The sequence below is a fragment of the Panulirus ornatus genome, chromosome 46, assembly GCF_036320965.1.
Source record: "Panulirus ornatus isolate Po-2019 chromosome 46, ASM3632096v1, whole genome shotgun sequence".
Lineage (NCBI taxonomy): Eukaryota > Metazoa > Arthropoda > Malacostraca > Decapoda > Palinuridae > Panulirus > Panulirus ornatus.
In genome coordinates this window covers 38,533,279-38,554,392 of record NC_092269.1, presented here as the reverse complement: position 1 = coordinate 38,554,392, position 21,114 = coordinate 38,533,279, and the positions used below count along the sequence as shown (strand labels likewise).

The following is a 21,114-nucleotide window of genomic DNA, read 5'->3' as shown; positions in this document are numbered from 1 at the left end:
ATAAAGGAAACAGAGCAATGTGGTATATGGGGGCATGCTGTTAATGAGCTGAACCAGGGAATATAAAGTAGTTATGAAAACCATGAGAGTCATCTTTGGGGCCTAGACGTGGAATGACGACTCTAGTTATGATCTACCTATCTAGGTATATCTGACACCTGTTCCCTTCAGAAACTCCCTCAAGGAGGTGGCCACGGCAATAGTCTCCACAACTAGTGAACTACTGTGCCGCTTCTTAGCCTTCAGTGCCTCATCCTTAACAGGCCACTGGCAGAGGGCCAGTCTAGCAGTGTTTGCAGAAGCTCTTACCAAATGTTCCTACCTACTACTACTACCTAATGCTTCTATCTAATAATCTCACCTAAATGTTCCTACCTACTATTTTCATCTACAGCTCCTACCATTTTGCCAAAAGGCAGGTGCCAGCATATTGTAACCACCACAGGAAATCTAGTAACGACGAATGAGCTGTGTGAGTTAAGCGATATCAAATGTGTGTGACAGGGAGAGAGAATCTGTATGTTTGTGGACAGAATGCCAGCAGTCCAAGTGTAGGTGAGGCATAAAGAAAAGACAACTACCTGAGTCAAAATGAGTGCAACCTGAAAACCACTTAAGTGCTGGCTCAATATGCAGCTATCATTAACCCTCCTGATACCCAGGCAGGTAGTGCTGGTGACATACCTCCCTAGTCGTTGGCTGCCTACCAACTACTACCTACCAGTTATGATGTCCATGCACCAAATAATGAGCAAATGAGGCAACTTTAATCTTTTCCTTACTTAAGTGGAAAATGGTAACAAGTATGAAAATATCTCCATAAAAAGTGGAAAACAGCTATTCTCCAATGTCTGAGATAAAACATGTAACTTCTTTTTTACCTTCGATAAGTGGCCAACCCAGAGAGTTGTAGAACAGACACTTAGATGCTCCTTTTTACAGGGGGGAAGCCCTCTCTTCTTTCGTTCTCTCTCCTTCTCACGTTCCTTTTCTCTTTCACGCTCTTTCTCCGGGTCAAGCTTTTCCTTTTCTCGCTCCTTCTCACGTTCTCTATCCCGATCTCTGTCTCTGTCACGATCTCTTCTGTCACGTTCTCTATCTCTGTCTCTCTCTCTTGAACGAGATCTGCATGAAATCAGAACACAAAAACAAAGATACAGAAGGAATCTAAAGATGTTATTTTAGCATTATATGGAAAATACACACACATACACACCTCTTCCAATATACATTTCCTGGCGCTACCATGCTGATGTAGGAAACAGCAATCAAGCATAGTAAAAGAATAACCAGGGAATGTGAAGCGTCTTGGGTAAACCACGGAAAGTTTTGTGGGGCCTGGATGTGGAAAGGGAGCTATGGTTTCAGTGTATTAAACATGACAGTCTGAGACTAAGTGTGAAGAAATGCGTTTGTCTTTACCCAGCACTACCTCTCGGGTTTATTCATTTATTTTTTTTTTCTTGCTATTTTCATGTGTGGCAGGGTGGTGACAGGAATGGATGAAGACAGCAAGTATGAATATGTACATGTGTATATATTCCTATGAGTCCACGGGGAAAATGAAACACGAAAAGTTCCCAAGTGCACTTTCGTGTAATAATCACATCATCAGGGGAGACACAAGAGAGAAATTTAACAGTCAGTTGATATACATCGAAGAGACGAAGCTAGGACGCCATTTGGTAAACATGTTTACCAAATGGTGTCCCAGCTTCGTCTCTTCGATGTATATCAACTGACTGTTATATTTCTCTCTTGTGTCTCCCCTGATGATGTGATTATTATATGAAATAGCACTTGGGAACTTTTCGTGTTTCATTTTCCCCATGACCCACAGGAATATCTTGATTACATGCAAAACTGTGATCCTTTCCAATGTGTGTATATGTATATGTCTGTGTATGTATACACTGAAATATATAGGTATGCATATGTGCATGTGTGGGCATTTATGTATATACATGTGTATGTGGGTGGGTTGGGCCATTCTTTCACCTGTTTCCTTGCGTTACCTCAATAACATGGGAGACAGCGATTATGTATAAAGTAAAATAAAATAAAATATATATATACATATACATAAACGCACATACGTGTACATAGATATTTCAACACATACATACATATACAAAGACTATATTTATCTGTTTATACCTATACATATACAAAAATACACATATACATTCATACTTGCATGCCCTCATCCATTCTCAACACCATCCTGCCCCACAGGAAACAGCATCACTACCCCCTGCATTAGCAAGGTAGCGCCAGGAAAACAAACAAAAAAGGCCACATATAAAATATTAAAACAATAAAACTACATCATTAGGTTTGCTGAACAATCAAATTTCAACAGAGGTCTATGATTGTTACTGTACTAAAAAACTCAGATAATTCATCCAACTAAAATTCCTGGAATACACAAATATGTCTTTCATATGTGTTTGCAGTTCCTGCCTTAGTGAGGTACTTCCAAATGGAAAACTAAATAAAACCAGAACTTAGGTAGAACAAACTGCTGAACAGACACAAATGAACTCATGATCACACAAACTATCATGGCAATGTACTACAATGCACCTATGGGCTAAATATAAACAAAAAAGTATTTACAATTCATCGTGAGACACAAGAAACTTTGCCGAAGAAGAGTTAAAAGCATAAAAATGACAAAAGAAAAATGAGAGCATGCAAACATATAAAGCGCTGCAACAACTGACCTCCTCCTGCGTGACCTAGAAGATGACCTACGACCCCTGGAACGTGATCGAGACCTTCGATGTCTCGATCTGGACCGTGATCGAGACCGGGACCGAGTACGTCTTCTGCGTCTTGATCGGCTTCTAGAACGAGACCGACTACGACGTCTTTCTGCATCATGATCCTCATGATGACTGTGGGTCAAAAAAAATTGTTTTTAACAATTAATATAGGCACTATCTGCTTAAAACTTAGTAGTACATCAATTAACCCTTTGAAAAAGGGAAACACTACTATTATGATACTGGGTTGTCAAGATGGCAGTGTTTTTTATCAAAATGAAGAGATCTAGTTATGTATACTTTCATGAAATTCATAACGCCAATCACATTATCCTCATATTTTAGATCATCTTACACATACTTTCCCCAATTTTATAATTTTCTTTTCCACTCCTCCATCTCTTACCCTTGGTTAAATGAGATAAAATCTTAATCCTTTTCAAATGTAATTATTTCAAATAATGCAAACAGATAACAACTGCTTCAATCACAATACAACTGCATCAATATATTAATACTCCAGCTAATATTTCAAGCACCTGCATAACCTGAATGACAAAATATGTAGAAATAGTGACCTCAGTACTAGTTTAGTTTATCAACTCACCTACTTTTAATGTTTCAAACAATTTACAGCTTAAATACATACATCAATTCATACTCTCTGTTGAAATCCTACCATACATAATATCTAACAATAAAGTTAAGAAAAACTTACATTTCCTTGACATCTTCACTATCATCTGAATGTTCTCCTTCTTCCCGTGGACTTTTGGGCTTCTCTGGTGGAGGGTGTACTTGAGAGAAATCTAAGGTAGGAGGGGGAACAGCCATTGGGGCTGGAGGCATCCCGCCCATAAAAGGACCTGGGGGTATATATCCTGGTGGAGGCTGTGATGTGTCTACAGTTAAGAAGGGAAGTGATCGACCATCATAGTCCCCTGCAAAAATAGAAAAAAACATTATCATAAAGAAATAGACCTTAAATAAGTTTAAATAAGGGTCCTATACAACATCAGCAAGCCATTCTGTATATTCAAGAAAGCATACACTGAATTCAAGCCACTCATCTGTTATCACACTTTCTTCCTACTCAGATATCACTTGCTTGCATAGGTTTTTCTTGTATGATACTAACATCTACACTCATTCACTACATAATAATATAACTTTATCACTAAAGCAATATCTATTTTCCCATTTTCATATCACCTCCATCCTTCACCTAAAGAGCACTTTCTTAATATATAACATTTCTTCCCACACTTCCTCATACTTTTTCAGTCAATTACCAATGTTTCTTTTTAGTATGCACCATACTGGTTTGTAGTAAATGTACACTATGTAACATGGACTCCAAACAAGTCCTGTATTCCACCAACCTAACTCCCTCCCAAAACAAACATTTTCCCAATTTTTCCTATCTTTATCACCTTTTAGCCTACTTCAACTTTGTTATTTCTTTCATACTTCATCATTTCCTGCATTAACATGATAGCTCTAGAAAAAGGCAAAGGAATGGTCTCAATCACTCACATCCATGCTCTAGCTGGGTCCAGCCTGGGCTATGAGGGTAAAGGATCCCCAAAGACTATATCAACAAGCAGGCCCCACTGACCTCTGTATGGTTTCCCCCAACTATTTTATACGCCATGACTCTATATACTGACAGCATGTCTCCCCTTGTATACCAAATCTTTCCAGTCTGTGCTTTCTCTTACAAGCCTCACATCCTCCTGCATGTTCAAGTCCCAAACACTCAAAAGTCTCTCCAACTCCAGCCTTACCCTTCATCCTTGGTTTCCCCTTTTTACTTGTTCCACCCTACTTCCAACATATATCATATACATCTTCTTAGTCAGTCTCTCAGTATGTCCAAACCAATTCAGTACACCATCTACAGCTCTTCTCTTACCACTAAACCTTCTCTTACTCTTCTATTTCTTATTTGATCAACCCATCTAATATTACATATTGTCCTCAAACATTTCATTTCCAACACATCCATACACTTCCATACTTTGTCATCAATGGCCAACACCTCTCATCCATACAACTCCAACACAACTACTATAGTATGAAACATACCCATCTTTGCCCAGACAGACCATGACCTATTTTCTTCAAATTCCTCAATGAATCAAGAACCTTCTCCCCCTCATCCATCCTAAGGCTTACTTAGCTCCCATGATTCCATTCACTGCCATGTCCACTCACAGATATCTAAAGTCCTCTCTATCCAAACTCACACTCCAAACCACTTGTCTCTCTCTCCCCTACTAAACTTAATAACCCCATTTTTATTCATATTACCTCTAATTTTTTTCCTTTCACACACTTCTAAACTTTGAAACCATCTTCAGTAATTTCTCACTTGAATCAGTTTCTACAGCACTGTCACCAGCAATGAACAACTGACCCACTTTCCAGGCCCCTCTCCTACCACTCACATACTGTACACCTGCCCCACCCAACCATAATCATGTTAAACAGCCATGATAACACCATAAAACCCTACTGATGACCCACCTTTACCTGGAAACCACTCACCCTTGTATCTTCCTCCATGCACATATGCCTTACTATCCTTACTAAAAGTCCTCAATGTCTGATGTAGCTTTCCTCCCACATCATATATTTGTAATGCCTTCCACAAAGCATCTCTATCAACCTTATCTTACCCTTTCTTCACATCCATAAATGCCACAAATAAGTCCTTTTTCTCTATATATTTGCCACACAAATTCTTCCAAACAAACACCTGACCCACACATCCTCTATCATCTCTCTCTCATACTACTCAACAGGTTTATTTGAGAGACTGATACCTTAATAGTTAAAAAACTAACTTTTTCCCCTTGCCTTTATACTTGTACAATGCCATTATACATGCATTTTGTCAGTTCTCTTGCACCTCAACTTTAACCATCCATATGTTAATATCATTCTATTTATTTATTTATTTATTTTGCTTTGTCGCTGTCTCCCGCGTTTGCGAGGTAGCACAAGGAAACAGACGAAAGAAATGGCCCAACCCACCCCCATACACATGTATATACATACACGTCCACACACGCAAATATACATACCTATACATCTCAATGTACACATATATATATACACACACAGACACATACATATATACCCATGCATACAATTCACACTGTCTGCCTTTATTCATTCCCATCGCCATCTCGCCACATATGGAATGTTAATAATCCTAATTAATCAATCAACAGCACTATCACCTTATCAATACTAACAGTCAGAATTTGCTTGCCAAGGTAACCTCATCTCATGATCCATGAGATCTTAAAAGTTGTTTCACAGTTGTGATGCATAGGATATCTGTGTTTACAAGAGAAATAAGACAACTGTGGAAACGGACAAACATAACAAAGATCCTGAAACACAGCATTGCTTGTCTAAGAATTCAGTGTGTAAAAATATCTGCACCCACCTTCCACCAAACCATATAGCTGCTGCATTGACCAATAGTTATACTGAGAAAGGTTTATATTTTTCCCATTAATTCACAGTTGTTCAAGTATACTGAATGCTGCTGATAGTGTACAAATATAACGTGTGCCACCAAAGGCCTTTTCACATGCTGGTATGTCTGTATGCGAGTGTTAAACAATTATGTCCATATCTTCCATGTCACTATCATTAATGTCTTTGGTGCCTCCCATCATGTAGTACTGGTAACATTTGAAGTGGCTTTGTTTTCTTTTTTGTATTGTTTCATAATTGTGGTGTGTTTTATAACTCATTTGTTTCTCTTATTTCTATTTCATTGTTTCAAGGTTGTTCATATGTTCTAACTAAATATCTTTATTATGTTATTTTGTCATAAATACACTGTACTGAAAGGATTTAAGAAAAAATTTGCCATGAATATAAAATACACCGTACAGAAAGGATTTAAGAAAAAAGACAATGTCTTTGGTATCAGAATGCTGAGAAGCTTTGGTTTTGCAAGTAATGAAGATGTACGGAAAAGATTTGACTAGAACAGCCATTAGACTGCAGTTAATAAAAGCAAGGCTGAGCTGAGGATGTGGGACAACAGAAAACTAAAATAAGTGGCGAGAGAGTGGAGATCTATAGGAGGAAGCTTTTGGGGATACCAAGAACAAAATGGCTGGATATTACAACAAGAGACTCAAAGGATGTGGAGCTCTGCAAATAGATGTGAGAGAAGTGGTAAAGGACCAACAACTATATGGCTGGATAATGTGACAAGACATGGGTGTGGAACTCGTCAGTGGTGAAGGACTTAACGCTAGGAGACTGTTGAGGAGTGGCAGTTAAACAAATAAGCTATGTGCCCATAAAATCTTTGAAAATTCCCGTGAAGTAATTCCTTCCAGGTTCTTGATCACTTAGACATAAAAATATATGGGCAAGTGCACACTGGTCTAAACTTAATTTCACATGCACATCATACTCTATCTAAATAGCTCATATCACATTCTCATCTAAATAGTCTCTACAATTTCTAAACAATTCATTTCTTTAATTAATCTAATTGATTTATTTTTCAGTGCTCCAGAAATAAGTGTACCTTTCAAAATTTTTGTTTCCCAGAATATTCTTAATCAGAACCAAATCTCTACTAAAAATCTGAGATTTAATTCCTCTTAAGTTTCTCCTCATTTCTAATGACCTTTCTCCAACATATTCACTGTGACATTATTTACACTTCAAACCACTATCGTATTATTGAAAAAATATTTGCATCTGCTGATGGAATATATTAGCATCTACAAAATGCAAAAATGCAATGTTTAATGCAAGTAATTAATTTTCAGGGTGGTAAATCTCATGAAACCATAAATTCACACACTAAATCATCAATGGAGCACTGAACAATCACTGAAATATGATATAACCAAGCCTAACTTCAATGACCTAGACCTATATTCTGGTATAATAACAAATCCCAGGGATATGAAAGTAATGACTGCAACCATCGTAGTGAACTACAAGTTGCGAGTCTAAAATGTGTGTGAGACCATGAAGACCTGCTTTAACAAGGCCAAACAGGCTGACTGCAATCCTGACCACTTCTCGCCTACTGAACCTTTAAGTACAGGGGAAAATATGTAAGTAGTAGCTGGTAGGCAACCAATGACCAGGGAGCTGTTGCAAGTACAACCCACCTGGGTATCAGGAGGATTAGCCAGCACTTCAGTGGTAGTAAAGCTGCACTCCTCTGATCCAAGTAGCTTTCTTTTTTTCTGCCTTAACTACACATATACTACCAGCATTCCATCTACAAACATGCAATCTCTCCTTGTCTCATTTAACACTTGACAACATTTAACTCATACAGCTCATTCTTCATAACTAGATTTTTCTGCAGTGAGCACAATTTGTGAGTCCTGCCTTTGGCAAAATGGTAGTGATAGATAGACGTGGAAGGTAGGAATAATACAGTAGAAAGATTTGGTGGAAGTGATAGGCAAGACCATTAGGCAGGTAAGAATAGGTAAGAATATCAGGCTTTGGAACAGCGATTGGGTTCACTAGTTACTGATACTCTCCTGTCATGAACACCTACAAGAGGAAGTTCAAGGAGGGAACTGGCATCCGAGAAACAGATAGATTGATAGATTACATAGAAAATAGGGTCATTGTTTTTGCTTAGGCAGATACAGAGTATAAAAGACCTACCTGAGAGTTATCTTCTACTCAAGAGCTCCTTTACAAATCTAACTTCCTGCACAAATCAGAACCCAAAAAGTAGAGTGGTAAGTATATAATTTTCCTGTTATACCTCATTTTAAGCTTCTAACTGTAGAAAACAATTTGCTATATCTATGGTATTAGTTAAGAGCCAGATGATAAGTCCAAGATGAACAGTCATTACCACTACTGAGAACAAAGATGTTTGGAGAAATATGACAGGCTTTGTGCTGTTCTGTGATGTTCATGATAATTTCAAGTGTAAAGTTTACACTGTTATTCACATACCAATACAGTTTCATTTTGCTACCTCATAGCTTAAAATAATGCTATCTTTGGGGACTATATAGAAGTATTCTACACCACCTTAAAAGCTAAAAGCCAAGCAAGCTAGTTCACAGTGAAACTCCAGAGGAATCTCAGGTTTTCAAAACTCAGACACCGTAGAACATACAGGAGCCAAGACTAAGTCCCTGACTCCACGGTGGTGCAGCCCAAGTTTAAGATTCTTGGTACAAGAGAGGCTAGCAGCTGCAACCTCTTTTTCTGCAAGTGATTCTAGATCACACAGCAGAAGAGCTGTGGGACCAACAAAGCCTAAAATCTGGTAAGTGCTCCATCCACATTACTGTTAATAGAAGAATATAAACAGTAAAAAATCACTGTACACTCTGGCACTGACACCACCCTATTAAGATGAGCATTGTCTCAATGAGTTGCATATTAAATATAAAAGGGTGTGCATGTAATACTTTATTCTTTTCTGAGGGGGCAGCAAAACAAAATGGAATAAATACAATTTCTACAAGATCATTACAGATGAGATACATGTGACAGTCATCCAGATAAAGACTCCATACCTAATGTCAAAATGTCTGATCTGTAGCCTCCTGCTGTGCAGGTAGCTCCGGACTTGATAGTAGGACAGCTGTGGGGATAACAAGGCCTGCCACCTAGAAACTGCTCGTCCCACTCTATGACATCAATGAAGGATACCAATCAGTAAATAAATATTAAACACTCATTCACTGACATCATGCCCTACCAAAATGGGAAGGGTTTCTAAGTTACATAAATGCTACAGTGTAAGCATTATTCTTTTCTTAAATTTAATGCATATATTATGTACAAGATCATATATGGTGAGACAGTCATGTTAAACTTGACTCCGTACCTAGTGTCTAATTGTCTGACTCTGGAATATTTCAAAATGCACAGTCAGTGTAGCAAAATAGTGCAATTCACAATCAGTTACATCCATGATGCAAGCTAATATCAAACTACATTGTCAAAAATCACAAAACCTGAGTAACATTTGTTATTAAATCAAAATTTATGGCTATAATTGTTCTGAGATAATCTACTTTCTCTCCCTTAACTTTAAACAATACACTTACTGATTCATAAACTGGTAAAAACAACAAGAAAATATATGACTATGAAATAAAATATGCCTGGCAGAAGTAACTGCTTGGTAAGAACATTGTGATACCAATGTTTGCAAAAACATGCATCCATAACCTTGTCCAAATGTCAAACTGATAAAGTTATTCAATTAATCATATATTCTACTTCTAACACTTACAATACTCTCATCAAAATAATTCATCACCTTGTTAATGCTTCCAGGATCTTTCTTTACATTAATATCTCCCTTAAATATTTCTAAATTATCTTCTTTTCTCTAAACCAATCAATTTAATGAACACCTGCTGCATGCACCTTATGGTCAATGATGAAAATTTTACAATAAAAATTTTCATAAAACTAATTTACTAAACCATGACCTTTCAGATAACTTCTGGTGCTTATCCATTATCATTAAACATGATATTCTTAATTCACTTTCATTTTCCATGCTGGGTAAATTTACATTCTTTTTCTTTAACCTATTTAATGTTTTCTGCATCAGCAAGGTAACATTACGAAACGATTAATATGTCTACTGGTAAACTCACCTCTTGGCACTTTCCTCTGTACTTAATTTTGGAAAGCAAAAGTGCAAGAGGAAAGGGATCACAGTCTCCACTCCCACCACTTTCATCCACCCTATGACACACCTTTGCTTCCATTGTTCCATTCACTGCCATGAACAAATTTTCTCTAATCAAACTCACATCTTAACTAACCTGTCCCTCTGTCCAGCAAAGCCTAATAAACTTCCTTTAATTCAAATTTACTCTCAACTTCCTCCTTTCATACACTCTCCCAAACTCAAGTCACCAACTTCTATAGCTTCTCACTCAAACCTTCCTCCAGGGCTGTGGCATCGGCAAACTTTTCACCTTTCAACCCCTACACCTTTTATACTTGCCACTTTCTCCAAAACCCTCTCATTTGTCTCCCTCAACATCCCATTCATAAACAAATTAAACAGTCCTTGTGACATCATACACCCTTGCAATAGGCTAAACCTAACCTGGACCCACTCACTCTTCCTCTTTTCCTACTTGTACACACTCCTTAAGCTCTTGATAAAAACCTCTCTCTGCCTCTTAACAGCTTTCTTCCCACAACACAAGGTATGTCTATCAAACCTATCATATGCTTTCTCCAGTTCATAAATGCCACATACAAATACTTCTGTTTCTCCGAGTATTTCTAATAGACACTGTTCAAAGCAAACATCTCATCCACACATCCTCTAACTCTCATGAAACCACACCGTTCCTTCCCAGTCTGATGCTTTAAACACACCTTAACCCTCTCAATCACCACTTTCCCATATAACTTACCAAGGAACTCAGCAAACTTATACCTCTGTAGTTCAAACACTCATCTTTGTCCCCCTTAACTTTATACAATGGTATGATCTAAGCATTTTGCCAAGCCTAAGGCACCTCACCATGATCCATACATACACTAACTTAAAAACCTCAACTGAACTGCAATCCACATATCTTAAGCAAGGCTAAGAGAAAGGTGCAAGAGGTGAAGAAGAGGGTAAATGAGAGTTGGGGTGAGAAAGTATCATTAAATTTTAGGGAGAATAAAAAGATGTTTTGAAAGGAGGTAAATAAAGTGCGTAAGACAAGAGAACAAATGGGAACATTGGTGAAGGGGGGTAATGGGTAGGTGATAACAAGTAGTGGAGATGTGAGAAGGAGATGGAGTACTTTGAAGGTTTGTTGAATGTGTTTGATGATAGAGTGGCTGATATAGGGTGTTTTGGTCGAGGTGGTGTATGAAGTGAGAGGGTTAGGGAGAATGATTTGGTAAACAAAGAAGAGGTAGTAAAAGCTTTGCGGAAGATGAAAGACGGCAAGGCAGCAGGTTTGGATGGTATTGCAGTGGAATTTATTAAAAAAAAAAAAATGGGGTGACTGTGTTGTTGACTGGTTGGTAAGGATATTTAATATATGTATGACTCATGCTGAAGTCAAGTGAAGTGTTTTAGATATCTGGGAGTGGATTTGGCAGCAGATGTAACCATGGAAGCAGAAGTGAGTCATAGGGTGGGGGGAGGGGGCAAAAGTTTTGGGAGCGTTGAAAAATGTGTGGAAAGCAAGAACATTATCTCGGAAAGCAAAAATGGGTATGTTTGAAGGAATAGTGGTTCCAACAATGTTATATGGTTGCAAGGCGTGGGCTATAGACAGAGTTGTGTGGGGGGTGGATGTGTTGGAAATGAGATGTTTAAAGACAATATGTGGTGTGAGGTGGTTTGATTGAGTTAGTAATGAAAGGGTAAGACAGATGTGTGGTAATAAAAATAGTGTGGTTGAGAGAGCAGAAAAGGGTGTTTTGAAATGGTTTGGTCACATGGAGAGAATGAGTGAGGAAAGATTGACAAAGAGGATATATGTGTCGCAGGTGGATGGAACAAGAAGTGGGAGACCAAATTGGAGGTGGAAAGATGAAGTGAAAAAGATTTTGAGCAATCAGGGCCTGGACATGCAGGAGGGTGAAAGGCGTGCAAGGAATAGAGTGAATTGGAACGATGTGGCATACTGGGGTCGACGTGATGTCAATGAATTAAACCAGGCCATGTGAAGCGTCTGGGATAAACCATGGAAAGTTTTGTGGGGCCTGGATGTGGAAAGGGAGCTGTGGTGTCGGTGCATTATACATGACAGCTAGAGACTGAGTGTGAACGAATGTGGCCTTTGTTATCTTTTCCAAGCGCTATCTCGTGTGCATGCAGGAGGAGGGAGATTGTAATTTCATGTGTGGCGGGGTGGCGACGGGAATGAATAAAGGCAGCAAATATGAATTATGTACATGTGTATATATGCATATGTCTGTGTATGTATTATCTGTATACGTTGAAATGTATAGGTATGTATATATAGGTATATATATGTGCGTGTGTCAATGTGTATGTATATACATGTGTATGTGGGTGGGTTGGGCCATTCTTTCGTCTGTTTCCTTGCGCTACCTCGCTAACGTGGGAGACAGCGACAAAGTATATACATATAAAAAAAGATTCATGGTGAGGTGCCTGAGGATTGGCGGAATGCATGAATATTGCCACTGTACAATATCCCTGGGGATAGGGGAGCAAGAATACTTCCCACGTATTCCCTGCGTGTCGTAGAAGGCGACTAAAAGGGGAGGGAGCGGGGGGCTGGAAATCCTCCCCTCTCATTTTTTTTTTTTTTAATTTTCCAAAAGAAGGAACAGAGAATTGGGCCAGGTGAGGGTAGTCCCTCAAAGGCCCAGTCATCTGTTCTTAACGCTACCTCGCTAATGCGGGAAATGGCGAATAGTTTGAAAGAAAAAGAAAGAACAAAGGCAAAGGGGATAAAGGTGAGTGCTCAAACTACAGAGTTATAAATTTGTTGAGTATTCCTGGGAAATTATATGGGAGGGTATTGATTGAGAAGGTGAAGGCATGTACAGAGCATCAGATTGAGGAAGAGCAGTGTGATTTCATAAGTGGTAGAGGATGTGTGAATCAGGTGTTTGCTTTGAAAAATGTATGAGAGAAATACTTAGAAAAGCAAATGGATTTCTATGTAGCATTTATGGATCTGGAGAAGGCATATGATAAGAGTTGATAGAGATGCTCTGTGGAAGGTACTAAGAGTACATGGTGTGGGAGGCAAGTTGTAAGAAGCAGTGAAAAGTTTCTATCGAGGATGTAAGACATGTGTACGAGTAGGATGAGAGGAAAGTGATTGGTTCTCAGTGAATGTCAGTTTGTGGCAGGGGTGCGTGATGATCCCAAGGTTAAATTTTTTATGGATGGGGTTGTTAGGGAGGTGAATGCAAGAGTTTTGGAGAGAGGGGCAAGTATGCACTCTGCTGTGGATGAGAGAGCTTGGGAAGTGAGTCTGTTGTTGTTCGCTGATGATTCAGCGCTGGTGGCTGATTTGAGTGAGAAACTGCAGAAGCTGGTGACTGAGTTTGGTAAAGTGCGTGAAAGAAGAAAGCTGAGAGTAAATGTGAATAACAGAAAGGTTATTAGGTACAGTAGGGTTGAGGGACAAGTCAATTGGGAGGTACGTTTGAATGGAGAAAAACTGGAGGAAGTGAATTGTTTTATGTATCTGGGAGTGGATTTGGCAGCAGATGGAACCATGGAAGTGGAAGTGAGTCATAGGGTGGGGGAGGGGGCGAAAGTTCTGGGAGCGTTGTAAAATGTGTGGAAGGTGAGAACATTATCTCCGAAAGCAAAAATGGGTATGTTTGAGGGAATAGTAGTTCCAACAATGTTATATGGTTGCAAGGTGTGGGCTATAGATAAAGAGTTGTGCGGAGGAGGGTGGATGTGTTGGAAATGAGATGTCTGAAGGCAATATGTGGTGTGAGGTGGTTTGATCAAGTAAGTAATGAAAGGGTAAGAGAAATGTGTGATAATAAAAAAGAGTGTGGTTGAAAGAGCAGAGGCAGGTGTTTTGAAATGGTTTGGTCACATGGAGAGAATGACTGAGGAAAGATTGACAAAGAGGATATATGTGTCAGAGGTGGAAGGAACGAGGAGAAGTGGGAGACCAAATTGGAGGTGGAAAGATGGAGTGAAAAAGATTTTGAGTGATCGGGGTCGGAACATGCAGGAGGGTGAAAGGCAAGCAAGGAATAGAGTGAATTGGAATGATGTGGTATACCGGGGTTGATGTGCTGTCAATGGATTGAACCAGGAAATGTGAAGCGTCTGGGGTAAACCACGGAAAGGGAACCGTGGTTTCAGTGCATTATACATGACAGCTAGAGACATGACAGCTAGAGACTGAGTGTAAACGAATGTGGCATTTGTTGTCTTTTCCTAGCACTACCTCGCACGCATGCGGGGGGAGGGGGCTGTCATTTCATGTGTGGCAGGGTGGCGACGGGAATAAATAAAGGCAGCAAGTACGAATTATGTACATGTGTATATATGTATATGTCTGTGTATGTATATATATGTATACATTGAAATGTATAGGAATGTATATGTGCGTGTGTGGACGTGTATGTACATACATGTGTATGTGGGTGGGTTGGGCCATTCTTTCGTCTGTTCCTTGCGCTACCTCGCTAACAAGTGAGACAGCAACTAAGTATATAATAATATAATATATACTTCTCACCTCATCACTACTTTTTAACACTTCCTCTTATGTCCCTTCCTCTTGTTTTTCTCACACTCTTCATCTACTAAAACATCTCATTCGCCCTGAAAATTAATAACAATCGCCCATTCCAACTATCATTTGCCCGCTATTTCAACCCTAGCATCTTTCCGCTGACCTTCAGTTGCTTTCTCTTGTACATCTCCCAATGCTGCTTTCTCTTGTACATCTCCCAATTTCATGCCTTCCATGTAACTACCAATCATGCACCTCTCTTTTCTCTTTCACAAAAAAATTTACTTCATCATCCCACTGCTCACTACTCTTTCTTACCTGACCATTTCCCTCCTTCTCCGTGCCATACACTTCTCTTATGCATGACAGCACTGCTTTCCTATATATCTACCATTCCTACATCCACTCCATTTGCCTCGTTTACTCTCATCCTATGTCATTCTACACCTAATCTCTCCTGGTATATCTTAACACAAGTCTTTCCCAAGCTCATTTACTTTCACTACCTGCAATCTATCTATCTGTATCTCACACACCTGTTCCAACTGCAACTTCTTCAAGAGGATAGCCATGGCAACAGTCTCCATAACTTGTGGACTCCAGTGCTGCTTCTTAGCCTTAAGTGCCATACCCTTAACAGGCTACTGGCAGATAGCAACTCATATAATTTCATTTCCAAAAACCCTAGCAATTCTTCACCCTTACCTCCACCAAGTAATGGTAAGGCATCCCATCAGGTAACACTCTTAACATGCTGACATCCAAGTCTCTCTTTTGCATGCCTATCAGTTGGTGTTATCCAATAATGCCCTGCAACTATCTTTCTAACACAACCATGAACACTTATGTACAGCCCTCTTTTTCAACTCAGTATTCCCAATCACCACTCCTATTTCAGGACACAACTCTACAAGCTGTTCAACCATTCCTATTCACCTTACTGAATACCCACAAGTTGCCCAATCATAACTTCAAATGCAACATTACTCACCTTTACAATTAAATTACCCATCACTACAACCCAACTCTATCAAAACTGCTGTCACATTCTGTCAGCTGCTCCTACAACACTTACTACTCATCCTCCTCCTTCTAAAAGCACGTTGCACAGACACAATCATCCATCTCTCACGACCCAATTTCATTTTTACCTATATCAGTCTTGAGCTCACTTCCCAATACACATATTTCCACAACTACTTCAACATTAGTGCTACTCCTCCCTTAGCTTTTGCCTTCACAACAACCCGACTTTCTAACCATACTTGACATACTTGTTCAAATATTTTCCACATTAGGGAGATAGTGCCACATACAGATGAAGAAAGCCTGCATTCATTCTCTGGCTATCATGTGCAATATATTAATACCCCTCTTTTTAAACCAGGTATTTCCAATCAACAGCTCTTTACCTGTATTTCCATTCAACAGCTCTTTACCTGCACACAACTCCACAAGCTGTTCAACATTTCCATTCGTCTTACTAAATACCCCATGCTCCCCAAGTATATCCTCAACTGCCACATTACTCACCTCTGCAATTAAATCATCCATAATTAATACCTGATCTCTTGCATCAAAACTACTGATATGCTCACTCACCTGCTCCCAAAACACTTGCCTCTCACCATCAATATATGAAAGAATGGTTACACAGAGGGTGAAGGCATGTAAATAGCATCATCAAAGTGAGATGGAACAATGTGGTTTCAGGAATGGAAGATGTGCATGGATCAAGTTTTTGCTCTGCCAAATGTGTGAGGAATACTCAGGAGGAGCAAAAAGATTTGCACGTGGCAACTAAGAATTTGGATAAAGAACATGATAGGTTGTACAGATAACCTTGGTGGAAGGTCTTATGAATATATAGTGAAGAAGAAAAGCTACATGAAGCTCTGAAAAGTTTTTATCGAGAGTGTGAGGCATTTGTGCAAGTACAGGAAGGCGAGTGATTCCATGTGAGGTGTGTCTACAGCAAGGGGGTCATGTCACCAAAACTATTTAATATGTTTAAGGATGGAGTGGTAAGGGAAGTAAATGCAAGGGCCTTGAAGATGAGGGATTATGGGTTTGAGCATTCAGTCCACAGGGGGTTACAGGTGCCTAGGACATGAATCAGTTGTTTGCTGATGGCATAGCAATAGTTAGTGTCTTAGTCTGGGAATATGTGAAAGGGTAAAGTTGAGAATAAATGTGATCAAAAGGTTTAGCAGGGTACAGGGGACAGGTTAGTTGTGAAATGAGTCTGACTCGGGAAAATTTGAAAAAATAAGTTTTTTGACTCGGGAAAATTTGAAAAAATAAGTTTTTTTGATTATAAACCTGGAAGGGAACATGGTAATGTATAGAACCATGAAAGATAGAGTGACTAGATGGGTGACAAGTCGAAGGACCTTGGAGCTTTAAGAAATGTGTAGAAAGTGAGATCATTGTCTGTGAGGGCAATTTTGGGTATTCTTTTTTTTATTTTGCTTTGTCGCTGTCTCCCGCGTTAGCGAGGTAGCGCAAGCAAACAGACTAAAGAATGACCCAACCCACCCACATACACATGTATATACATACACGTCCACAAAAGCAAATATACATACCTATACATCTCAATGTACATATATATATACACACACAGACATATACATATATACACATGTGCATAATTCATACTTGCTGCCTTTATTTATTTCCATCGCCACCTCGCCACACATGGAATAACAACCCCCTCCCTCCCCATGTGTGCGAGGTAGCGCTAGGAAAAGACAACAAAGGCCCCATTTGTTCACACTCAGTCTCTAGCTGTCATGTAATAATGCACCGAAACCACAGCTCCCTTTCCACATCCAGGCCCCACACAACTTTCCATGGTTTGCCCCAGACGCTTCACATGCCCTGGTTCAATCCATTGACAGCACGTCAACCCCGGTATACCACATCGTTCCAATTCACTCTATTCCTTGCACGCCTTTCACCCTCCTGCATGTTCAGGCACCGATCACTCAAAATCTTTTTCACTCCATCTTTCCACCTCCAATTTGGTCTCCCACTTCTCCTCATTCCCTCCACCTCTGACACATACATCCTCTTTGTCAATCTTTCCTCACTCATTCTTTCCATGTGACCAAACCATTTCAAAACACCCTCTTCTGCTCTCTCAACCACACTCTTTTTATTCCCACACATCTCTCTTACCCTTACATTACTTACTCAATCAAACCACCTCACACCACATATTGTCCTCAAACATCTCATTTCCAGCACATCCACCCTCCTCCGCACAACTCTATCCATAGCCCATGCCTCGCAACCATACAACATTGTTGGAACCACTATTCCTTCAAACATACCCATTTTTGCTTTCTGAGATAATGTTCTCGACTTCCAAACATTCTTCAAGGCTCCCAGAATATTCGCCCCCTCCCCCACCCTATGATTCACTTCTGCTTCCATGGTTCCATCCGCTGCCAGATCCACTCCCAGATATCTAAAACACTTTACTTCCTCCAGTTTTTCTCCATTCAAACTTACCTCCCAATTGACTTGACCCTCAACCCTAATGTACCTAATAACCTTGCTCTTATTCACATTTACTCTCAACTTTCTTCTTTCTCACACTTTACCAAACTCAGTCACCAGCTTCTGCAGTTTCTAACATGAATCAGCCACCAGCGCTGTATCATCAGCGAACAACAACTGACTCACTTCCCAAGCTCTCTCATCCACAACAGACTGCATACTTGCCCCTCTTTCCAAAACTCTTGCATTCACCTCCCTAACAACCCCATCATAAACACTCCCTAACAACCCCATCCATAAACAAATTAAACAACCATGGAGACATCACACACCCCTGCCGCAAACCTACATTCCTGAGAACCAATCACTTTCCTCTCTTCCTACACGTACACATGCCTTACATCCTTGATAAAAACTTTTCACTGCTTCTAACAACTTTCCTCCCACACCATAGGAGTCCCAACATTGTTGTATGGATAATAGGCATTGGCTAAAGATGAGGATGTGTGTAGGAGGACATGTTGGAAATTAAATGTCTGAGGGCAACACGTGGTGTAAGGTGGTTTGATTGAGTCTGTAATAGAAGGGTAACTGAGAGGTATGGTAATAAGAAGAGCCCAGATGAGGAAGCTGAAGACCGTGTGCTGAATAGTTTGGACATACAGAGAGAAATATTAAGGAGATTTTGACAGAGAGTATGTCAAAATTTAAGGAACAAGCAGATAAGGAAGACCAGAGTGGAGACAGAAAGATGGAATGAAAGATTTATTTTTTTTTTAGGATAAAAGGCATGCATGATACAGGTTGAACTGGAACAATGTGGTATATAGGGGTCAACATTCTCTCAGTGGACCGAACTAGGATGTATGAGGCAGTCGGGGAAAACCATATCAATGTCAGAGGGGTATGGTGAGGATGAGGGATTGTGGGTTCAATGCACTAAACATCGACAGCTATAGAATGACTGTGAGTGAATAAAGCCTTTCTTTGTGTGATCCTAGTGCTACCTTGCTAAAGCAGAAAATGGCAAACAAGTAATAAAGAAATGTTTCTTATGACTTCTATGATAGCATGCTCTGGCTGAAGTAGATCGTATGTCAGTTAGAGTGTGGACAAACAAAAATGAGGCTTTTGTTTGTTTTAAACACCTAAAAAAAATGGGAGGAGGAACTTATGGGGTTCCTCCAAATGCAAGGCTGCACTGTCGGTAGGAGAGGGGAATAAATGGATTTCCTTACAGAGAGTTTTTGATGAGAATGTCCACTAATAATGATCCAGCCTCATGAAAAGTAAATTCTCACAAACAGCGTAACGACTCACAGGCAGAGTCCACTAAACACTATAAATCATGTGTTCTTTCAAATAGCTATGACCTGTTTCTTAAAAAGGAGCATTTTTGCCTCTAAAGCTCTTATGATTAAATTTTCTTTTTTCCTATACTGTTCATGCCTGGCCTTAACGAGGACTTTGTCCATATTTTGGACAATTAAAAAGAAAAGTGCTTGCTAGTGCATTTATGTTCACTTTCCGGTATTCTTTAACAGGTTCTGTAAATCCTTGGATTTCCTAGCTGAAGAATTATCCATAACAACTTTTGGTTTTGTAATTTGCTTTTTAACTCTGATGTAACAAGACCTTCACGGCACAGTGCAGTTCTGTGAACCTTCCAAGTCTACACCCACTCCAAATACGTACCATCTACAGTAATGAATTTACACAAATAAAATCTTGGATCACATTCTTTGCAATCTTAACGGCATTCAATCCATTTTCTGTAGAAGGTGCAGCTGCAATGTGCTGCTCCAGTATGGAAGATGTTATTGGAAGGAAACTGCTAGTTTCAATACTTCATATTTGTAAATAAAAATGCAATGCAATGTATATTAGATACTAGAGAAGAGATACCTGACAACACAGCATCTGATTCTGAGCAACTTTGGAACAAACAGGACAAAGCAAGTGTGTCAACTCTGGCCAGCTCCCAATTTTTGTGTATTTAACTTTGTCTTTAACTTTTCTTTTCAATTTCTTATATACATCATGAATCTTTCTCTTCTACTATCACAGGCATTAATGAAGATCATTTCACTTCTGCTATCCCTAGCACTATAGTGAGTTACAAATATGAAAAACATTAAGATGTGATCAGCATGGCTTTCTTATTTAAGAATTCCAGCAAATATTAAGTTAATTATGGAAGATGTCCTACTCTTAAATGAAACACATTCTTTCTAGTAGAAAAGAACTATGTAACCCATGACACCTTAACTACTTGCCTATGTTATGATCCACATGTTGTAAGAGCTTTACAATGGTTTACACTTTAAAAAAGAATCATGAAAGAAGCTCAGAATGCTCTTACAACAAACACCTTCTATCTATCTATCTTTAATGTCTGTTCCCTCCAGAACTCCCTCAAGGAGGTGGCCATGGCAAAAGAGTCTTCATTACTAGTGTACTCCAGAGCCACTTCTTAGCCTTTATTGCCTCACCCTTAACAGGCCACTGGCAGAGGGCAACCCTAGCACAGTGTTTCCAGGGGCTCTACCTGATGTTCCTACCAACTAATTCTACCTAATGCTCCAACCTACTAATGTTCCTACCTACTACTTCTACCTAATGTACCTATCTCATAA

General features: G+C 39.4%; 1 protein-coding gene across 2 annotated transcripts in view; it reads right to left on the bottom strand.

The window, feature by feature from the left end:
• Isha (Insulator su(Hw) mRNA adaptor) overlaps positions 1-21,114 on the bottom strand; it is a 126,440-nt gene that overhangs the window by 92,625 nt on the left and 12,701 nt on the right. Inside the window, exons 6-9 of one of the 2 annotated variants that reach the window (XM_071689175.1) lie at positions 9,320-9,433; positions 3,487-3,709; positions 2,727-2,900; positions 882-1,125 (exon numbers count right to left, since the gene is read on the bottom strand). In XM_071689175.1, coding sequence (XP_071545276.1) covers positions 882-1,125; positions 2,727-2,900; positions 3,487-3,709; positions 9,320-9,433 — 755 coding nt within the window. The remainder of the gene's footprint in view (positions 1-881; positions 1,126-2,726; positions 2,901-3,486; positions 3,710-9,319; positions 9,434-21,114) is intronic. The other variant, XM_071689176.1, reaches the window with a different exon arrangement.